Raw genomic sequence first — 22,608 nt, 5'->3', positions numbered from 1 at the left:
GTCCTGCAGCCCTCGCAGTATTAACAGCTTAATACAGAAAGAGATGACCTCCTCCTGTAATGTTATATTAATTAGCAATTCAGATGTAAATGAGCGAGGATGAACACTGGACACCTGCTTTGGCTCCTCCTAACTTTATCTAAGACGTGAATCCTTTGTGTTAAATATTTCCATATTTTTAAGTTCAGTTACAATCCCGCTGTCACCGCAGCGAGATGCTAATTGACGAGGCTGTCAGGCGTTGCAGAGGATCTAATGGAGGTGCATTTAACGAGGCTGATTCACATTTCATGGACTGCTTACATAACGGCTCCTCCACCTCTGTCTTCCAACCCTCCGCTTGATTCATGGAGGAGATTTGGATCGAGACAAAGACATTAGCCAACACAAATGCTGAGTGACTCATTTTCAAATGGCAGATTCCCTCTCCCAGGTCTGCTATTCAGAATCTGCTGCATTTTCAGCGTGTCCAATTTGTTTAGTCCATGAATGCACTTTAAAACTGAGTGCCTGGCCTTGTACTTGTGAGAGATATGTTATAAGACTTAGATATAGTCATGGTTTGACTTTGGCTTTATCAATAATTCCTTTATTAAATCAATATTAAACACTTTGGTTGGTTATTCATGATGTCTTCTGTGAGACTAACTCCCTCTGTGCCTGTTTTCATTTTCACAGAGAGCTGACATAGCCGTGGCTCCTCTAACTATAACGTTGGTACGGGAAGAAGTGATAGACTTCTCGAAGCCCTTTATGAGCTTGGGCATCTCCATTATGATTAAGAAGCCTCAAAAGTCCAAGCCGGGCGTGTTTTCCTTCCTGGACCCACTGGCATACGAGATTTGGATGTGTATAGTTTTTGCCTATATCGGCGTGAGCGTGGTGCTCTTCCTGGTGAGCCGCTTCAGCCCTTATGAGTGGCATCTGGACGAGAACGATGAGGTCAAAGACCCTCAGAGCCCCCCAGACCCTCCGAACGACTTTGGGATTTTTAATAGCCTGTGGTTCTCCCTGGGCGCCTTCATGCAGCAAGGATGCGATATCTCACCAAGGTTGGTTGTTGTGTTTCCACTCTTCCGTCACCTCTCAGCTGTCCTCGTCATCTCTCTGCATTTTATAGTCCCGTACACATACATCTCCACCCTGCCATGGTGCATATAGGTTATTTTGAGCTTTGCTGCTGTCCACCCAACCTCATGCTTCACTCCACTGCACTTCCCTCCCATTTTCTTTCTCTGAAACCCACTCTGCTGTGCATCCATTTGTTTTGAAGCTGCATGCTGGCAGTGATGCTTTGCATCCACAAAATAACTTATATCCACCATGCTGAGGGCTGTAAAATGCACAGGGGTCATTACATTTCACTCAAAGTAGCTGCTTGACTTCTTCATGACTCTTGGAGGGCTACCGTGTTTTTGCTGCATGTTCCATTTTACGGTCATCAACTTGGTGCATATAATGTATTGTGTGCGGAAAAAAAACATCAGCACCATAACTGCATTTTCCCAATACAACGGTCATCCACCCATCCCTTCTATTCATTCATCCATCTCCTAGTCATCACTGTTGTGGCGTCCCTGACCTTTTCTTCGAGGATTCTTGACTCTGTCATCGTTTCTTCGGGGACTTTGGAAGATTTTAGAGACGCTGATTGAAGAGCAATGACCGATAATATGAGAAGAGGTTTCATAGATTTGGATTAGAAAGCGAATGGAGTGATTAATGATGTGCTGATGGAAAAATATGGGTTTTTAATCGTGGGACATTCAGCATTCTGCAAGTTTTTTTCTTCTTTTCACAGAGAACAGCCCTTTTATTTTTAGTACTCATGAAGAAGAAACGTGATAGATAGGGTCAAAATATATGCAAGTAAAAAAGTTTATCGAATAATGCAACTCTAAAAATATACAGGATCATTTAACAAGAAAAATCACTCATCACTACAAAAACATCCGAAGATTGAAAACAAATGATAGCTTTTAATTTCCTCAGTTCCTCACTTAACCACCGTGTAGTTTCTTAATTAAAGTCAGTGAGTGATCAGTGCATCAGAATAGCTTTTCACTGTCCATACTCTGGATTCTCAGCCTCTCAGCAGATTGTCAGCATGGTAAGTTGTCCAGCTAACTGACTGAGACAGGTGACAGCTGCATCTGATGGTTACAGTTGTGATGGATATGGGCTCAGGTAGGCAGGTTTATGCAGTCGAACCTAACTTAACACAGTGCTGCAGTAGGAGCGAAGCAGCTTGTGGAGAGCTGGAAGACTCAGAGCTGTGGCTCTACACAGTACAAAAAATGAATGGAAACTGCTGACTCTATCATTTTACTCTAAAGCCCTGACATTGACAAGCAGCTTCCAGGTCACTACTGTCACCAGAAGAGGAAATGCATTCCCACTTACCGTAATCTCCACTTCTTCTTTTTGTGGCTAGAACCCACAACTTTGGCTCAACCATGTTTAGACTAACTCATCTCAAGTATGGTCGTACATATTTTGGTGTGTGAATGACTATTAGGTGACAGAAGTGTTGGAATCGGTCACCTCGGCTGACGACTGCAAAGCAGGCCTGCAGTGGTTGCAGTGTAATCCTTAAATCCTTAAAATAAATCCACAATAAGTGCTTCTTTTTGCCACTTTCAAGCTAAGATTGTTAATCTGGCAAATGATTGACTCCTCGACCAAATGTCAACTTGAACCAGGTTGGTTATTGTTGGAACAGTGGAAGGACGGAGCAAGATGGTTTTGATGACTTTCTTTTGTTTTTGAGTGTGAATGAAGTGATTACTGGTTCTGTAAATGGAGTCTGATGGGAGCAACGTAACGTGTTTCTGGTTAAATAGAAAGGATTTTAATTATTTTACAAAAATGTCTCTGTAGGGATCCTTTGCTGTAGGGATCTGAGTCTGTCAGTGGCAAAAAACAGTAACTTCAAGTGCATTTTTGCCCTCAAAGATTGCATTGCAGCTATTGCAGCCCGTGGACCAGTTCCGACATTTTATGTACTGTACCTATCATTAACACACGAAAATACGTAAACAAAGAGCCCAGGTTTAAAACAACAGAATTACACTTTAATGTGACATCATTCTTGATGATTATCCCAAGTATAAACCATTTATGATGAGACTTATAGAAAACCTGCCCAGAATAACAGCCTGTCTAAAACGTTGATGGTGGAGTCACACCATACTGTAGGGTTTGAATGCAGCCTTGAAAGACGAACAAAATATTTACAGCTTGAAAGCGCCCCCAAGGATAGCATGAAGACATAAAATAAGCTATGAAAACAATATATCAGGGGAAATCCAGAGCTGCACATCGGCAATGCAGCGAAGCGGTCCAAATGGATCCCCATTTGAAATGGGAAACGTGAGTTCATCTGCGAGCGGGACATTCAGAGGAATGTGTGTGTGATTGCAGAAGTTGGGGATGGTACCAGAGAGAATAGTCAAATTTAAATATATGAACCTAGAGTTGCACTGCTAGGCACGGATTTAAGGTTGGAGTCTTTGCTGTGAAGAATTGGTTAAGGACCAGTGAGCAGGATGGGGAGTATCTGTGTGACGGAGCGCCTTGGCTCATCACACCCTGACTTCAGTAGCAGACAGTCTCATGGATATTTTTCTTCAGACTTGTTCTGTCTGCTCTGGTCTGAATTTGTGGTGATGACGTAATATTTTTTAACATAAAGTAATTCCTGCACCAAACACTGGCTGCAGCTTTAAACCAACAGATACATTTACTACCTGAAACAACAAAATACTCACAGTTGCTTGGTTGAAGACGAGGACAGAAACAAACACAGTATAGTTGTACTCAGGCACAACTTAGCCGGTGTTGTTCCTGGAATGAACCCAAGTAATCTTGGACAGATTCGTAACAGGCCTGGCATGATTCTGCAGACTGCTGGGTTTCGGCTGCTGTTGGGCTGAGCATCTCTGGCTATCTCACCTGGTTGCTCACCTGAATAAGCTCCAAAACTAATTGTGGACACAGTTATATTGACTAAATGAGGCTTTTTAAAAGTACTTTGAAAGAATTAATCAGCTGTAAAGGCCGCTACATTAAGTTAATGATATGTAATTTAGATGATTTCATGCACATGTGTGTGAGCATGGAGCACATTAAAGTAAGTACATTAACTCAAGTAGTGTATTAAAGTGCAATTTTAATTTACTTGAACTGGAGTATGTTACTCTGTCCTTCTCAAAATAAGTATAAAGTTTCTCAAATTAAAGTGCTATCATACATCTGAGCTGACAACAAGCCAAACACAGGAGACACATTGGAAAACGATCCTTCTTCCCCACCCTATGTAGATTTGCTCTCTGTCTGCTATGTTTGCCCCTTTCAGGTCTCTGTCGGGGCGTATCGTTGGAGGAGTGTGGTGGTTCTTCACCCTCATCATCATCTCCTCCTACACGGCTAACCTCGCCGCCTTCCTCACCGTGGAGAGGATGGTGTCTCCGATCGAGAGCGCAGAGGACCTGGCCAAGCAGACGGAGATCGCCTATGGGACGTTAGACTCAGGCTCCACTAAGGAGTTCTTTAGGGTGAGTGTCTCAACTGGCTGTCGTCCATGCTGCCGCTGCATAACGAGAGCAGCTCTGACGGTAGTTAATGTTGGCCAAGATCACAGAGCTGAAGAAGTCTCTGGAGCTTCGCTGTGGGTTTTTGATTTATTACCTGCCAGGTAATAAATCGAATGATTAATCAATAGAATAATGTCTAGAATTGTATTTTTTCCCCTGATACAGCACTTCTAAAGAGCTAATACTACAGCTACACGCGATTAATTCAGCACATCATAAAACAGTGGTGCATAGGAAAAAAAAGGAATTAAGTATTACTACAGGAGCTAAAGGAAACTGCATACATTTGTTTTTGTTAAGTAATTTAAAAGACATTGCTTTGGGACGGATGGCCAAGATGAGCTCATATTTTTCAAGTGTCAGAGCAGAACATCACAAAACTAAATTATGGTATTAGGATGAGAGGAGAGATCGCCTGTTATCAGCCTGGTTGCGAATCCATTTTGTCCACAAAATTAACTTTGGTTCTCTCTGAAATCAAAAATGTGTTTTTCCCCCCAGCTTGATACTTTCTGGCAACAGGAAAAATTCTGTTGCGCGTCTGGGACAATTATGCTCCCTCGTTGAACCATCAATAGAGTCATAAACCAAATGTTGATTAGCCTCAGTGCGGCTCCACTAATATGCAGATTCATTTCTATCAGTGCTGCTCATAAGTGCTGCAAACGCAAGGACATAAATACTCTCATCAAGGACGCACAGCGCATTAACATCCTAATAATAAAGAACCTATAAGGTTGCTGTCTTAAAAACATTAAAGGAGACATATTGTGCTTATTGTCATGTCTAGTTACTACTAGAATAGATTTACATGCTTTAATGATGCTCAAAAAACACATCAGTTTTCTCTTACTGTCCAGTGCTGCAGCTCTGTATTCCCCCTCTGTCTGAAACGCTCTGTTTTAGCTCCTGTCTCTTTAAGGCCCCCCCTCCTGAATACCCAGTCTGCTCTGATTGGTCAGCTCACACACGCCTGAGCCAGCACCGCTAACAACAACAGAGCAGCTGTGCTAAATCAGTTCTAATGTGCCAAACTAGCCGCTAGGCATAAATTATGCAAATGTGTGACATGGTGACAGAAATTAAAGGCAGGACTACTGGTGAGGCGTTTCAGGAGCAGTGTTTCTGTGGGAGAGAGGAGCTTCTTTAACTTTCAAGATCCTTTACATGCATAAGAACCTGTATAAAATGAAGGTGACAGACTGTGTAAGCCCGTCAGCCTTTGAGTTAGTATATCATATACATCAAATTGATGGTCTGCCTCAAATTGTAAGGATTAATCGCAGCACACGTCTCAGCGATTCACAGAGAATTAAGTGAAATGAACAGATTATCAGGGTTCTTCTGTGTTTGCGTTTGAAACTTCAGGGAAAAAAACTTTCAAGAAGAACTCCAAGATGTCATTATAATTCCAATTTGTGGTCCTCTGTCACAAAACTGCAATCTCAAAGACGGCGTCCTATTCCTCGGAAATGGAAATGTCATTCACAACCAATGTCCGGCGCTGAGCTGTGTCTATTTTTAGTCCTAGTCGGTCTCTTGGTGTGATTGCTCCAAGCAAGTCTGAGACGTTTGATAAATACAAACGCTGGTTAGATTTGGTAGTGAACAGGGAGGGACAGTGTGTCAGTTTCAGTCTCTGCTTTAGTCCACGGGGAGTTACAAAATCACATCACACAATCTCTTCGGAGATTTACAGACAGCTTGTGTAAATACAGTCAGGATGGAACAGCATGTTTCTGTCTGTTTGGTTCGGTTATCTGCTCCATTTTACACTCACTTCTGGCAGGAGAGGACAGAGTCAGTCCAAACATAATCAAATAAAAGCAACGCGAGAAAAGACGACAGCATTTTTACCTCTGGGGTGAAATATTCTTGTCTGTGTGTGGAGAGGACTGATTTCGCAGGGGTGTGACCGAGCTGAGGCATGTTTAATGTTTCTGTGACCCGGCTCATTTATAAAGGCGTTGGAGCAGAATGGCGCGGTCCGCTGTGCCAAACTGAACCGAGGTCTAAAAGCATAGAAATGGAGCAATCACCATGATCGGTGTGGAGGAGGTCATTTGTAACTCGCTGTCTCCTGCACTGCAGTGCTTTAAAACATTACTTCAACTTGTGAAAACTGCAGCTGTTCAGACGAGACGGAGAATGAGAACTGCAGCATGTTGAAAAATGGAAGAGACTGCAGCACAATTAAAGGACACTGATAATAAAATTGAGACAGATTTGGTGATATAATATTTAAGGTGAATAAATTAGCATTCATATTAAATGTAGTTTTCTCTGAAATCCCAGATAAATGTGTTTAATACAGCACATACAAAGACTCTCTGCTTTTATTGTGTTGTAATTCAAACTTGCAGGACAAGCTCTGTCATAATGACTGCGAGGACAACAGATGCGGTGTTAAACAAGACACCAAAGTTTGTCAGAGTTGTGCTTGTTTGCCAATTTCACTTTGTTTGAACACCCATATGTTGACCTACGAGTGGAATGAGTTTATTAAGTGATAAGAGCGACAACGCAAGCAAAAGTTCGGCCGTCAAACAGAAACTTTTTTAGCAGACTGCTCCGTTTGTCCTATCAACTTAGAGAATCTCAAACTGGGGCGCGGATATAAAGTGAGTGATTAAGTTTAAGAGTGTGTCGATGCTCTGGTGTTGGCCTTCATTTCACTTAAATTCAGCTTGGATCCTGTTTTATTACTTGCTTCCCCTGCCTTTCTTCATGCCTGATAAAAGTTGTGGGGCGGGGTTGTGAACCACTGGATTAATCTTTATTAATCTTTTTATCAACATTATAAAAGAGATGATGATGTTGTAGGTGATTGGCACATGAAGACGCCCTTAAATACTCATTTGTCATGTCGGTAAAATTAAAATACATCAAATTTATCAAACTGATCATTTTTGAGGCTTCCTGGTGAATCACCTCAGTAACAGCAGCTCCATAAGCAGCGGCGGATGTGCTAATCCGTGATGTATTTGGCAGGCTGTGATTTGTCAAAGGTGCTCCTCAGGAGATAATTGACAGGCGTGGAGTGACTCCATCCTGACTGCCTTTCTTCCTCCAAACTGGAAATGTCAGCGCAGAGGAGCCACTCTGAGCAACGGTTGATGAAATCTGGTGATTCAAAGCGCGATTAATAAGAGCCGTAAATACCTTTTACAGTGATCTTCAAAGAAGGAGCGTCAAATAATCCAGATCACACAGCCTCCTCGATGCATGTAATATATGATGACAACTTACATGATCGTTTATCTAAACACTCACTTTTATTCTCTCCTGGTGTTCAGAGAGGATTTAGAAACACACTTTGAACATTTTAATGTTTTTTGAAAGTTAGATTAAAAAGATGAAGTACTAATATTAAAGATTATTATTTTAGATTAGCATAAAGATTAGAAGCAGGGCGGCAACGACTTGCATTTCTCTGTACAAAGTAAAAAAAAAAAAAAAAATCTGCCTTCCAGCACCTCTGAGTTCTCTAATTAACCTGATTTATCTCCTTTGTTTAATCTGCACACAAACAGAAATTTAAAAGTAGGATTTTCCGAGAGGTAATTGCTTCACGAGGAGTTGTTTACTGGAACCGTTTCCCCCATTGCATCAAAGTTTTCTGTACAGGTGAAAACAAACAAGACACAATGTGTTAATTAGCGAGCTTTAGAGGTTTTAGTGGGCAGATTTTGGACAGAATTTTTCACAATAACTTTCAACAAGCCGCTGAAACAGACAAATTAGCTGTTTGTTTACTTTCTCTTACATAAAAGTTGTTACAGGGATCGACTTTACTTTAATCCCAGCGCTGCTGCTAAATGAACCCCGCTATTAATTAGTTTATTAATTTCTTCCCACTGATCATGAACATACAGTAAATGAGTTCTGATTACATCCTCCACCAGGCACGTAAATAAGCGTCCCGATAAAAACAAAAACGTCGGGAAGATTGCACATGCTTTGTTTGGCCTGTCGTCTCTGTTTTCCGTATGACAGAGTGACAGACGCTCACAGAGGGCCGTGAATCACTCTCAGCCCTTCAGTCAGCAGCTGACAGATGAACTGGTAGCTCGAAGAGTTGAGACCAGTTTATTTCCAGAATGGATTGAGGGGCAGTAAAAGTTCCTCGCGAGTCAGAGGATTCGACCTGTTTGTCAGTTAAAAGATTGTCGCGATTAATTAAAGTTAATTTATTGAACAATTTGTCATCGTTAAGCCACGACTGCAGCAGCGAGTTATGACTCTGACAGCATGGGGGAGAGTTTTTTTTTTTAACAGATATCAAGAGGGACGACCGACCTGCTCCTGACAAGCATGCGTCTTCATCTAACTCAGAGAAAAATGTCTGTTTTCACACTACGGTCAGGCCTGTCATCAGCTATTATTGTCATGTTAAGAGTGTTTACATGAACACTCAGCTGAACGGAAATCGTGCATATGTCAAGAATGATTCACGTACTAGCCCGAGCCCACAATCCATTACTTCTGCGGTGAATTATTTACACAACACTCGCGTGCACACCATGGAGCTGACATAGTTTGACAATTTACTCCGATCTTTTCTTTTAGTTTCACCTGCCAGATGTGATGTGGGACTGAATCACACCGCTACCGGTCACGCACACTGGATTCCTCTTTATTAAATCTATAAATAAGCCAGGAAATACATGCAGTTCTGCCCTGTTGCCAAGGACAACTCAAATAATGAAACATGCAATATAAAAGCAATACACAAATAGCTTATTGTTGTATTTTCAAAATAGAGGAGGGTCATTAATATATGAAAATCAAATGTCCTATAGTAGAAGATAGAAAACAGATGTAGTTTCAGAGTTCTGACTTCCCATACTTGTTCACACTTCTACTTCCTGTTTGCCAGAGCGATTACGAAACCGGCCGTCAATCCCTAATCACAACCCTGACAAGCCGCCCCTCGCAGACATGTAAAAATATGTCAAAAATATCAAAAAGTTTCAACCCAAAGTTTCCTTTGAGGCGCTGCCTCCCTCACTGAGCTCAGCAGAAGGTCACGTTAGCCCAGTTTAGTGCAGCTTCTGTGTTTCTCCCCTCTATTGTAGACAGCTGTGTACTCCAGCTCCCCGGTGACCAGCGATCAGCCTCTCGCTGGCCATTTTTAGCAGTGTACTGAGTGTCAGAGCAGGGCTGCGCTGTGCGTGTCTGTAGCTGCTCCAGCTGGCAGCTGACTGGGCCACAGAGGTGAAGCCGTCAGTCTCGTAGTAAGCAGGTCAAATGTGTTAAAGGCAGCGGCGTTACACAAGGACTTCTACACACTGTCAGACAATGGAGAACATAAACTCCTTCAAATGGTGTTTGGCTTATCCATCGTGTGGATTCATGAAATCATGCTTGAACAAATGACTGTGATAACGAGGTCTGGTCACTCATGATTTTAACGATTATGTAACTGGATTGTTTAATGTGGAAAACCAAATTAAAGGGAAAGAAAGTAAGAAATGTATCACCTTTCCTAAAAAGTTAAAATAGGTTTTATTTTCCCAATTGTGAAGACATTTGGATATAATGAATACAATGATGACGATAATCGTTTTAAAAAAAGATGAATACATACTGACCATTTTTATGTATTTGGTGGAGGGTTAGATGATGCACAACAGGCCATAAACTCAATATAACTGCACAAACTTAAATAGTCAGATGTCGTTATAACATGGTTGTGTGGAACGATTAATTTGATATAACTAAAAATTAAAAACCATGGTGGTGTGACTCCAGCTGCGACCTGCTGGTCGGGGCACAAACTGAAGAGGAGGACGAGGTCACGTCTGTCTGTTAATATTGATATCAAACACGGTCTGCGTTTTGCTTCTGCTGAGCTGCCAGATTGTCAGACTTCAGGCTGCTGGCAAAAAGCCCACTACCTCTGCTGCACTGCTAACATGTAGAGAGTGAATCCACTCCGGATTACAACACTGTCCACCGCGCTCTGAGCGCTGACATGTGGGCCAGAAACTGTGATGCCAATGTGACGTCAGGGACTGAAGTGCAGCAGTTGTTTTACTTTAAAGGTTCAGTTTGACATTTAGGGAAATGCTCTAATTGACTTTCTTGCTGTGGGATTGATGAGAAGATCGACATCACCCTCATGTCTCTGCGTTAATTATGGAGCTGGAGCAGGGATTTGAGTTAGCTTAGCATAAACACTATGTTTCACTAGGTCAGCAGTTTCCCCTGTTTCTAGTGTTTACGCTCAGGGACTGTGTGAAAATGTTTCCAGCTGAAAAAAGACTACACCAGACTTTTTTGGGGGAGAACAGGGGAGCGCCTTTTTCTAATCTCTGATTTATATTTTATTTAATTCATCCCTTGTGAGATTTATTCCAAAAAAAAAAAACAACAATAACAAGATAAAACCAAGAACCAAAAACGATTAGAGGGCAGTGATGTTGGTCTTTATAGTTGTCAGTGATTCAATGTGAATCCTCCAGAGAAGGTGTCTTCATTTGATGGCAGTAATAGTTGTTTATTTAGCAGCTATTTTCTCCTAAATGGAGTGTTGTTTTTGCAATAAACATATTATTTTGAGGTATTGGCTGGAGGATGTCGCAGTTTACTTGTAAGTCAACGAGAGATACCAAAGAAAACATAAGTAACTCTTGGGAGGGTCCTGCTTTTTTAGAAAATGAAATATACAATCAAATTTGTAATGAGTATATATTTACAACAAACAATAAAGAATATTAAATATCTTGTTAATTAAATATAGGTCAAATCATTGCTGTCCATTTTGACTTAGGTAATACACAGCGTCTTCCTTCTGACCCGAATAACTTTCATGCAGTCCCTGAATGTAGCTAAGCTGACGGCCTCATGGCTCCAGCTCCACACAGAGTGATATCGATCCTCTTATGTAAGAAAGTGTCCCAAAATGTCAAACTTTTCCTTGTACTCAAACCCACAGCAGCTCACTGTGAATGTTTTTTATGCTTGTCAAAGTACATAACTAAACTGTCTCTATCTTCTCTCTGTGTCCTCAAATGCAGCGCTCCAAAATAGCCGTTTATGAGAAAATGTGGTCTTACATGAAATCGGCCGAGCCCTCGGTCTTTGCCAAGACAACACCAGATGGGGTTTCTCGAGTACGAAAGTCGAAGGGAAAGTTCGCGTTTCTACTCGAGTCCACTATGAACGAGTACATAGAGCAGCGGAAGCCGTGTGACACCATGAAAGTGGGCGGAAACCTCGACTCTAAGGGCTACGGCGTGGCCACACCTAAAGGCTCTGCATTAAGGTGGGTGGGATAATATAACAATATCCTCCATGTTGTTATAGTATTCCACCTACCCTGATGTCTCCTTTTGCCATTCTCTTCTTCCTCACTCCTTTAATTCTTCTTTTTTTTTCCAAGTGCATCAATGAGTGAAGAGTTTTATAAGTTTAATCAACACGTTTAGCCTTTTTCTGTTCTGTCCTGTGTATCTGGTTTGTGTCTCTGTTACTTTCTTCTCTCTCTTAAGGTTTTTGGTATATTAGTCTGTAAATCCATCTGAATGTGAATGTTGCACTCTCACCTTCCCCGACCTTGTTTGTTTTGCTCTTTTCCCTTCCAACCTCTCCTCCCTCCCGGTTTCTGTGGTGCTCTTTTGCATTGCTTCTAATTCAACACTGATATATGTCTTCTTTGCTAGTTACAATGCTGGTCTGTCAGTTGTGATGAATGTTAAGCCGCATGCTGAATGTTCTTACTTCTAATTCAACAATGACAGAATGTCCCCATCCCGCACACTTCAGTTACAAGCAATGTAACCCTCCATGCCACCTCTCTAATATTTAACATTTTCTTTGCTGTAAAAATGCTTCTTACCCTTCCACACCAGTGAAATTATTTACCAATTTGTTCCTTCCGTGCTCCCCTTATGAACCATTGATATTATCACTATTTTTTACTAATATTCTATATTAGATTTCTCACGGACCTGTTCATTTTCTTACAAGTTATGTTTTATCGTTTCAAGAAATGCTGTTAACCTGGCAGTGTTAAAACTGAATGAGCAAGGCCTCTTGGACAAATTGAAAAACAAATGGTGGTACGACAAGGGAGAGTGCGGCAGCGGGGGAGGTGACTCTAAGGTCAGCCTCAATGTCACCAAAGTCGGGTATCCTAGAACAGAGTAATCGGCAAGGCTGTCGTCACTGGCTGTAGTCTTTGGGCCCAAATACCTTTGTTAATCAGTTACAGATAAACATGTCTGTTTTTTACATTTTTATTATGCAAATGTGATCAACTGGGAACCCTTTACTTGGCTAATGGAGGAGAAAAAAAGCCCAATAATGTGAGATAAACCAAAGATTAGAAGTAAGATAGGAGAATATTAGAAAACTGCTTGATGGTGTATTTGTGACAGAGTAGTTGTATGTTCTTGGCTTGTAGTTATGAAAGATGGAAACCATCTTTCCCTCCGTTTTTTATATCTACAGGCCAACATGAAAGCTTTGAAGCATTCAAACTAATGCCAGAAGGATCTAATCCGATTTTATGATCATATCCTCCAAGTCGAGCAATGTATGCACTCTCCAATCTGCCGCCTGGGTGTTAGGGCAGGCACGGGGAACAGCGTTGTCTTGAGGGGACTAAGCATCGCAGGCAAACGTGAGAATTCTAATGGCACAGTGAAAACTAACGGTCCAAACTTTTTTGTCCAACATCCTCTCACCGAAATCCAGCGTAAGACTGACAGAACACCTTTGGTTGGTCTTGATCCAAGGCCAGTCAAAGTCTATCCATGGCCACCCTGACCTGGTAAACCCTGCAGTAGTAGAGTATAAGATATGACCAGGGGCCCCATTTGTACAAGAGGATTTGATTTGAATCTGTATTAAGATTGTTTTTCATATTGAGCATAAAGCTAAGTGAAGATGCACCCACATCTTAAAGTGAGACTATGTGACTTTTACCAAAAGTCACTAGTGGCCAAACTGGGCAGTGCATGACAATGGCACATTACATTTTTGGTATGTTTACTTTTATTTATTTATATTAATTATAATAAAACTATAGAAATGTTTAATTTTGACATGCTAAAAGATGGTATGACAGTATCACAAACAGTCATGATTCATAAAGTCAGTGAGCTAACTAATGTCAGTTACAACATCTTTAATTTAAAGTTAGCCTCCGTTAGCCACCGTTAGCTTGGCTACTGGACATATTGGACCAAGTAAGTCTGTAGCAGCAAAGAATACTGAGAGTCTTTCACATATCTATAATTTAAAGTTAGCTTATATTAGATATCGTTAGCCGCCATTAGCTGCTGGACATAGCAGACCAAGTTAGGCTGTAACAGCATTCTGAAAACTGAGATTCACTGCACATGAATTAAAAAAATCATTTGGTAAAAGGAAGATTTAGTTATTTATCCTTCCAACAGTCACATATCTATAATTTAAAGTTAGCTAACATTGCTACATTAGCCACCGTTAGCTACTGGACATGGCTGACCAAGTATGGCTGTAGCAGCAAACTGAATACAACTTTTATTTATAAAGGTAAGATTGTGTTATTTCTTCTTCCAAAAGTCACATAGCCTCACTTTTAATGTCATGTTTAAACAAAGAAGAGGAGTTAAACTAGACAAGAACTCAACTAATAATCATCGTAAAGCTTGTCTGTCATGCTGTGTGCACGTGCATAATCTATGCTTACTTTATCCCCGCAGAGCCGAGCACATCAGCCTCAGCTCTGCAGAAGAACTGGGACCTTTTTCCAGATCATCTAAAAAATATTGACACAGATGAAGACTCCTTGCAATTAAATCTGCTGCACAGCCTTTGTATAAATGAGGCCCCTGATCTTGTGTTTCAGACACCAGGGCGCAGTAACAGCCCCACTGTGGATCCATCTCTGCCTCTGCTCTTCAGCTTGCATCATGAACACAGTACACGTGGCAAATTGTGAGAGAAGAGACAAGGCAACCTTTGCTGTTATTGACTCGAGTCATCCATTCCTGAGTGAGCAGGATACATGGATACTGGTGATGGGATAACACAAAGAAGCCGTCTCCTCTCTCAGCGGCAACTTGCCTCGATCCCTCGGTTAGAAAGAGTAGATGATCAGTGTAACACAGTCACATCTGACTGCCACATTTCTTTGTCCTTATTTCGCTTTCAGAAATGCACGCACAGATAATTGAATAATAGGATGGAAATATATTGTATGTAACTACCACTGAGAAAATATGAGAAATCTCATCATTGGGCTGCCATAATCAAATTCAGCACTGCTAATTAACTTTCTTTTCAGACATTACTTATCTACAACTGGTAATTGTACTTTCATTCATCAAAGCTCGGTGATTTAAAACATTTACATCCTTGTGGGTAATTTATAGTTCATACTGTATGATGTTTGACATTATACAGTATGTGATTTATGTCCTAATTTGGCCATGGGAGTCAGTATCGTGCATGCAAGTTTTATTTTGTGTGCTCATGAATGCTTTTAGATCCTGTTTTCTTGTTTTCCAGAGAGACTGAAGGGTAAAGTTCTGATGTGACTTAAATCAGAGGGAGTGGAGGTTTGGTCAGCCCTTACACCCTGACTCTGAACAGGTGCAGAGGGTGGACACAATACCAGAAACACTTAAACAACGTATCATATCCAATACAACAATTAATGCGTTCTTTGTGAAGTTTAGAGGTCTCTTAAGATGCAAGGGAATACTTCAAATACTTGAAAAGTATATTTATCTGTAATGTATTCACATAGATTTGTCGCCAACTCATTAACATTATTAATAATAAGTTACCATTAAACTTTACAAATGTAATTGTTATAGCACTAGTTGTTGCATTGCGTTACAGTTGATTGCACATGTGTTTATGATATTCTGTCCACCCCCTGTACTGCGTTGGATTTGTACTCCTTTCATTCATCAAAACTAAAATCATATTTCATATTGTCATCCAAGTGTTTAATAAGTGCAGGCTTTTAAAGTTAGTAACCTAACAACATTTTACTTGTGCCCTCTGCGGAGCTGTATTCCTCGAGAGAATCAATGCACTTTAGATTATTATAATTAAATACGCCTATTATCTGCTTCCTGGAGAACATTACCTCAAACTCTGCCAGGCTTGAATGAAATCTGATTGGTCAACTGGATGCATAATTAATGAGCCTTGGCAGACAGTCACCAGAGAGAAGACAGAGGCTTCAGTGGCTTCGATATAAGCAGGTGACTATGTGACAATACTGTGTGTGTTTTTATATATATACATCTGGAACATGAGCTCCCTGTCGACCTTAGTACTTATACTTGACATGTAATATGACTCATGTATTTAAATTTCTTTTTCACAGGGTCTTTTGCCGTTAAAGGTATTTTTTTTTTATTCAGACGTGTAGAAAGAGGCACTGTATTAGCTGATTGAAGATTTCATTTGTCACATGCTCATACAATATGTGCTGTGATAAGAACAGGAGTTAAAATATGAATTACACAAATGAATATAATTCAAAGGTAAAGGGTCACGATATCACAATATACAGTCCAAATTTTAAAATCTCCTCATAGTACTAGTAGGACTCAGTGACAAATTCAAATATCACAATATTTTTCACCAGATATCTCAGTACTGACATTGCAGCAATCTTGTAGGGATGACGATCGGCACTTTCACAATATATTAACACAATGAGATTGTGATCAATAATCATCAGTAATGTGGATATAATGACTGAAGTGAGTAAGAACAGTCTTGTAAGTTAAAAAATGACAACACTTACGTCATATCACCATATAACCAAGTCCGAACTCTAGATAATGATATAATAACAATATATTGCCCGGCCTTAACATGTACTATATGTGTAATTTTTTTAGATTTTGCTCTGTGGACCGTCACAAACTAAAAGTTCAGCGTTAGTGTTGTTTTTTGCTTTAATTTGAGCTGTTAATTGTAGAAATGCCCTGTGTTGGTAAAACCACGTGTTTTTGTAATCTGTCTGAGTTCACTCTGCGTCGAGCTGTGAACTGCTATTACATCAGAGGTTCAGGACAGCTCACAGTGTTTTTCTCTTGACAGTAAATGTCAGGTGGAGTTATTCACCAGCACAGACTACACTGCGACGAGCCACAGAGCAGAAACACTTTGATTTTATGTCTCTCAGACAAAATAATTACAAAACCAAGCTGCTTAGAAAGGGCAGGGAAACAGATGTAGTTTTTCTCACTGTTACCTCCATCGAGCTGTGTTTCTCACCTCTGAAGTCCCTTTGATTCCTCTGAATTGTTATTTTGCTTTTCACCCTTTAAATCTCGATCTTAAATCTTTTGTGACTAAATGTAATATAGTGTATTTCTATCCACAGTAAATGACGAGTCCAAACATTGCTAGTGTATAACCAAACAACAAACCTGTCCTTCTAGCTGCTGCTGTAATCTGTTTCCATACACTGAAATTACCACACACACACATATAGTGTATATACTGTTTATATATATTTGAGTGAATCTAAACTATGAACCTGGACACTTCATTTCAGCGTATTATTTAAAAGTCCATGGCCACCACCTGGTGGTGTGTCTGAGGTCTGGGACTTTATCTGATGACCATCAATTGATTTTTTTTTCTTACAGCTAAAAAGAAACTGCAAATATATAATTTATAATAACATAAGAAAAGTCAAGTCTGTAGAGTAACTCGTATTTTTATGTGACTAGCAGTTATTAACTTGAGGAAAGGATGGATGTAAATGTAACACGGAAACAATTACTGTAGCCACATTTTATTGAGATGAACTACTGTTAAGAACAATTATGATGACAAATGTCTGATTATTAGCTGTTGCTCCCAAAACGAATGAAAACGACCCACTTGACATATTTTTTGTTTGTGATTCATCCTCATAGTGTCTCTGAGCTTAAGCATCCAAAACCTATTTCTGTCCAAATAATACAATTACAGATCGCTGTATGTAGGATCGTTACCGCATAAATCTTCACTGGTAAACAACAGTTTAGTTCATGTACAGTCTGTCGCTGCATTTTATCATCATAACTTTGCCTTTCAAAGAGCTCTGACTGGAGAACAGGACTGCAGATCATCCACTCAACATCATGCATGACTTTATGTTTGTTTTTTCATATAAATAATCTGAAAACATGATTTGCGTTCTGTTAGATATAACCAGGAGACAGTGGTGAATACAATATATTTGATGACGATTGCAAACACTGATCTTTATTTCTGAAAGGAAATGAGCCTGGGAATCTGTCAGTCAGGGAAAGTGAGCTTAATGTCTCGCAAAACAAACGCCCTGAAAAAATGTCTTAATAGACAGGCACATTTTTCAGGACCTTTAACTATGAATAGATAAACTGATGAACCAAGATCACTCTGACTTGATTCATGCACGTGAAAACGGTCTAAATTTGGTCCAGATGTTTCTGTTTTTAACAATTTTGTGATTTCGAGGGGCAGTTTTGTGAGACATTAGCCTCCAACTACTAATGAAACTGAACTGTTGTGTTTTGTCTGTTAGTCAAGAAAGGGTTCCTGTTAGATCCACCTTGCTAAAACATGAAAAAAAAGGCTGCCCATAGCAAAAAAAATGTGCCCTCAGCAATTACTGCCTCTTGTTTTTCTTCCATTCTGTTAAAGCTATGCAGCAGCTGCTTTATTCTGCAAGTTCAAATCTTTTTCTCTTCTTGTGATCAGTGTGTGCCGATTACTCAAAGCGATATAGGTGGGGTCTGGCATGCTAGGGTAGTCATGGATTATGAAAGGTCATATATTGATATATATATACTGTATATATACTGTAGTGTTGCTTGCTATCTGTGATGTGTTGGCCAGGACCCTACTCTATCGCTTTGCACAGTATAAAGTAGTTTAAAAAAGTTGAATAACATAAAATAACATAATATAATGTTATTTATGTTATTTCCCACGTGAAGAACTCCTGTAAACCTTGCAGTATTGAAACTCAGTGAACAAGGCATCTTAGACAAGCTGAAAAACAAATGGTGGTACGATAAGGGTGAATGTGGAACCAAGGACTCGGGAAGTAAGGTCAGTCGCTGCAGGTCTTTTCATACTGATTGCAAAATGCATTTTGACCCAACTGTTCATGTGCAAACATCTAAAGCACACATCCTGTCAGACATGTTAATCAGGACATGACATGAAAACTAAATCTTCGCACATAGTCGGATTTTTTTACACTCTGATCATGATCCATTTACATCGACATGACTCCATTTCTACGATTCCTAGATTTGTAAAATTGCAGCATGATCACACACATTTTTTGATCCATACCATAAAATTTTGAAAAGTTGAATCATAGAATTGAAACCATTATACTGCTGTTTTTCTCGTCCAAACCTTTATTGAAAATTAGTTTATTGGTGCTCTTCATCATTTGTATGCAATCTGCGTCTATTAACTCCGATACGAGCTGCTAGTTTCCCCCAAAGGCATCCTTATTCTGACTCCAAACTGACCTTTAAATACCATCTGAGCATAAAGTGGTCAAATGGTATTTAATAGTCATGTCTCATAGATGGAGTGTCAAAGCAAGGAACTTTTAATTACATATTTAATTAATTTAAGGAAGTTTATAAGCCAGATATTCGACTTTTTAAGGTAGAGAAAGTTGAATGTACTGGCTTCAGGATAACAAAAGGCCCCCAGGGTTGGAATGCAAATGGTAAAACTCACATAAATTAATTTCAATATGACTGTTTGGCTTTTAATAGCAGCAAAATGGTTCAATTCGCCCTCCACAGCTTGCCACTTTGATTGTACAGATGCAGTGTGTTGAAGTTGAGCAGCTATGATAGGTTTAATCTGTAGACCTGTACGACCACGACCGCCTTCCTCTAGATGTGTGGGCTCGTAAAGAGACCATAAAGCAGGACAGATAGCAGCTCTCTCTACATTCACCTTCTCAGCTCTTTAGAGTAGAAAGCAGACACATTTAAGTTGTTCTAATTTATGTCACTCGTAGGCTAAATCAGGCATTTATATCTCAGAGGGTTTTGTAGACACAATTAGCATCCTCCTCAGAGTTAGCCATAGTGCAGCAGGATGTACATATAGGATTGGTGTACATGTTGTTTGAGGTCAGCCTCGCACTGCCAGTACAAAGTGTCTTAACGGTGGTCTCTACCTCCCCCAGGACAAGACAAGTGCACTAAGCCTGAGCAACGTGGCAGGAGTCTTCTATATTCTGGTGGGAGGGCTTGGCCTGGCTATGACCGTGGCTTTGATAGAGTTCTGTTATAAGTCACGGCAAGAAACCAAAAGACTGAAGCTGGCAAAGAATGCCCAGAACTTTAAGCCAGCCCCTCCGGCAAACACCCAGAATTTTGCCACGTACCGTGAAGGCTACAACGTGTACGGGACAGAGAGTGTTAAAATCTAAAGGGTACGTCCTTTGTTGTTGTTTACATGTTGTGTCAGTTTAAACGTAATGTGAAATACAATACAGGAACCCAGGGGAATCAATCAGGATTTTATCATTAACTTAAAGGTGCAGTATGCAAGAAGGTAACCGCTTCGGACCAGCTAGCTGGTTAGCATGCTAACTCCAGTGGAAATCTCTGCAACACAATATTTATCATCATAATGTCAAAACTGCTATTTATTCACATTCTGTTGATGACTTTAGTTCATTTTTATTAACAAAAAATCTTACATATTGGTCCTTTAACCTAAATATATACATTTTATTAATTCAAGTTGATCCAAAGGAACATTTCCGGTGTTACTTTTCAGACCTTCTCTGAACGTACAAACATGAATTGTTTTTCGGTTCAGAAGTCCATGTTTCCAGGTTTGAAGTATTTGTAGTTTGAAACATTCAAAAATGTTATTTTTTTGTGCTCAAAGTCACAAAATTTAAGCAGTTGCTAATATGAAATAATGATGTTTGACCATAGTAGAATCTGGGAGTCGATCATCATCCTCCAGCAGCTAACGCTAATCCATGCCAGTGATGTTGATCTTGCCAGTGCGGCAGTGTGGTTGTGATGGTAATGAACGTTGAAGAGAAACTGACTGGAGGGGGGCTTTAAAGTTAGTACTGATGTCAGTCTTCACATCAGTGAACTCATAATGTTTCTGACTCTGATGGTTGTTATTGAACTCTCAAATTGAGCTAAATCAACTTAGCTGCACAAGTCATGAGAGGACTGAACTAATAATTCAGTTTAAGTTCCACTAAATTGCCTTTCCGAGGCTGCAGGGGAACTTGTGTTTTTTGAGTCGAACCAACCTAAACTGATTTAGTCCAGTGTGCCGGCAGCAGAGTGTGATCCTCATCCTTTGCACATCTCTTGGCTCTGCAGAAGTGAAATGTGTCAATTCCCACTGGAGCGTCTGGACGGAAACAGCCACTCTGTGTGACCCCGACACCCCGAGGCTGGCATCCTGGAGGCGACAGTCTTCTTTGTCATCAGCTTGGACACAAGCCTACAAGTCAACAAGTGCTCATTCTGGGTTGTGAGGCCCGTCACACTAACAGAGGGCAATGACGCAACAGGACTTTTTGCTTCTGGAAACATGAGATTTGCCTCTTGTAGTGCCTTATGGAGCATTTCAGCGTCATGGCAATGCAAATAAAATTGAATTCACTTGAAAAAATAATCTGTGGAACTATAGGGCAAAACATTGCTTTAAATGACAATTAGACGAACTGTTGTAATTTCCGTTGTTTTTCTATTTTGACGAAGAAGAAGAAGAAAAAAAAAGCCATGATTTGCAATCAAAACGTCCTGGAGTACTTACTAAGTCATTTGAATTCTTTACAGACATATTTTTGTGGTGAAATCTTAAGTTGGATAAATGTTATATTTAGTGGAGTAAAGTCATTTTCTTGTTTTACTATAAGACTATTTTTCGGTTTCATAATATTTAAGACAAGCATCGATCAATAGGGTTAAGCATCAATTAAAGTGACAACATTGTACCCCAGTTTTTACTCGGAAAATATCAATAATATGAAACTATGGTCATCTGAATCTGCTGCCTGCGACGGTGTTATTTTCAAAGCCTGTTGGACTTCATTTACAACTGACTGTGTTCACTTAGATGCTTCTTTTAAAAAACACAAGACTCTGTTTGTTTCAGCTGCCACCGTTTTGAAACAAGACGATTTTTTTAATTGAACTGAGGTCGGCTTTTAATCACTTAGTGCCATATTGTTGAAATCATTATAACTCGTAGGGACTAGGAGAGCGACCCCTTTTTATGTAACAGCATATTCCAATGGTTTAACTGAGCTTATGGTTTACACTTTGTACACACGTAGAAGCTGTTCTCATGTAAATGCAGTATCTGCAGCTGTGACTCTCAACATTTTTTGGTAACTGATTACACACACCATAGCTTCTTTGGTTGTGATAAGCTTTCTGTGTCTATGCATTATGCAGAAGGTGAGCTGGTGAACTGTACATTGAGGAAAGAGCTACAAATGAAACATTCGTCTGTTTGTATAAGTGAATTTTTTATAAACTGAAGGAAAAACCTACAATTGCTACAAACCATGTACGCCTACATTTGTTTAGTATATCAGACTTTCTCATCCTTTTCTCCCCAGATAAAGTGCATGTGAACTCGGTGATAGTTTTACCAAACTGCAACTCGAAATGGACCCTGGTTTAGTTTGCGTCCGATAATGACATTTGATCCAGTTTGGTTTTAGTTTTTCCAGTTCATTTGTAACAGTACCTCAACCATGAGAGTTGCATGTATGGACACAATGAACCTCTGTGGAGAGGCCATGTACAAAGGATTTTATTACATTTCCTTAATAAAAGCAGGTTTATATTCACCTTTCAGACTTTGAATTCTGTTTTCTATTTACATGTAAAAACAATAAACTATCACTACACACGTTGGATCATTCAAAAAATGGGAATAAGTAAATCTGTCATTTATTAATTAGTAGAATTTGTTTCCTCTGCTACGGAAGCCCTAAAGACAGAGGAAATGAAATGTATGAATGCATGGAAGCCCTAAAGGGCCATGC

The 22,608-nt window shown here is 40.0% G+C and overlaps 1 protein-coding gene across 5 annotated transcripts in view; it reads left to right on the top strand.

Annotated features, from left to right (window-relative positions):
• LOC311269353 (glutamate receptor 3) overlaps window positions 1–22,410 on the top strand; it is a 97,551-nt gene extending 75,141 nt beyond the window's left edge. For 3 of the 5 annotated variants that reach the window (XM_084373455.1, XM_084373454.1, XM_084373452.1), the window contains exons 11-16: window positions 679–1,052; window positions 4,358–4,556; window positions 11,618–11,865; window positions 18,530–18,644; window positions 19,756–20,004; window positions 20,927–22,410. In XM_084373455.1, coding sequence (XP_084229581.1) covers window positions 679–1,052; window positions 4,358–4,556; window positions 11,618–11,865; window positions 18,530–18,644; window positions 19,756–20,001 — 1,182 coding nt within the window. In that variant the 3' untranslated portion in view covers window positions 20,002–20,004; window positions 20,927–22,410. Of the gene's footprint in view, window positions 1–678; window positions 1,053–4,357; window positions 4,557–11,617; window positions 11,866–12,589; window positions 12,705–18,529; window positions 18,674–19,755; window positions 20,005–20,926 lie in introns of those variants that run through there. The other 2 variants (XM_084373453.1, XM_084373456.1) reach the window with 2 other exon arrangements.
• The last annotated feature ends 198 nt before the right edge of the window (window positions 22,411–22,608 follow it).

The sequence above is a fragment of the Pagrus pagrus genome (assembly GCF_965226575.1).
Source record: "Pagrus pagrus genome assembly, chromosome: 14".
Taxonomy (NCBI): domain Eukaryota; kingdom Metazoa; phylum Chordata; class Actinopteri; order Spariformes; family Sparidae; genus Pagrus; species Pagrus pagrus.
Note: the sequence above shows the minus strand (reverse complement) of the source record. Positions and strands in the feature narration are given on the sequence as shown.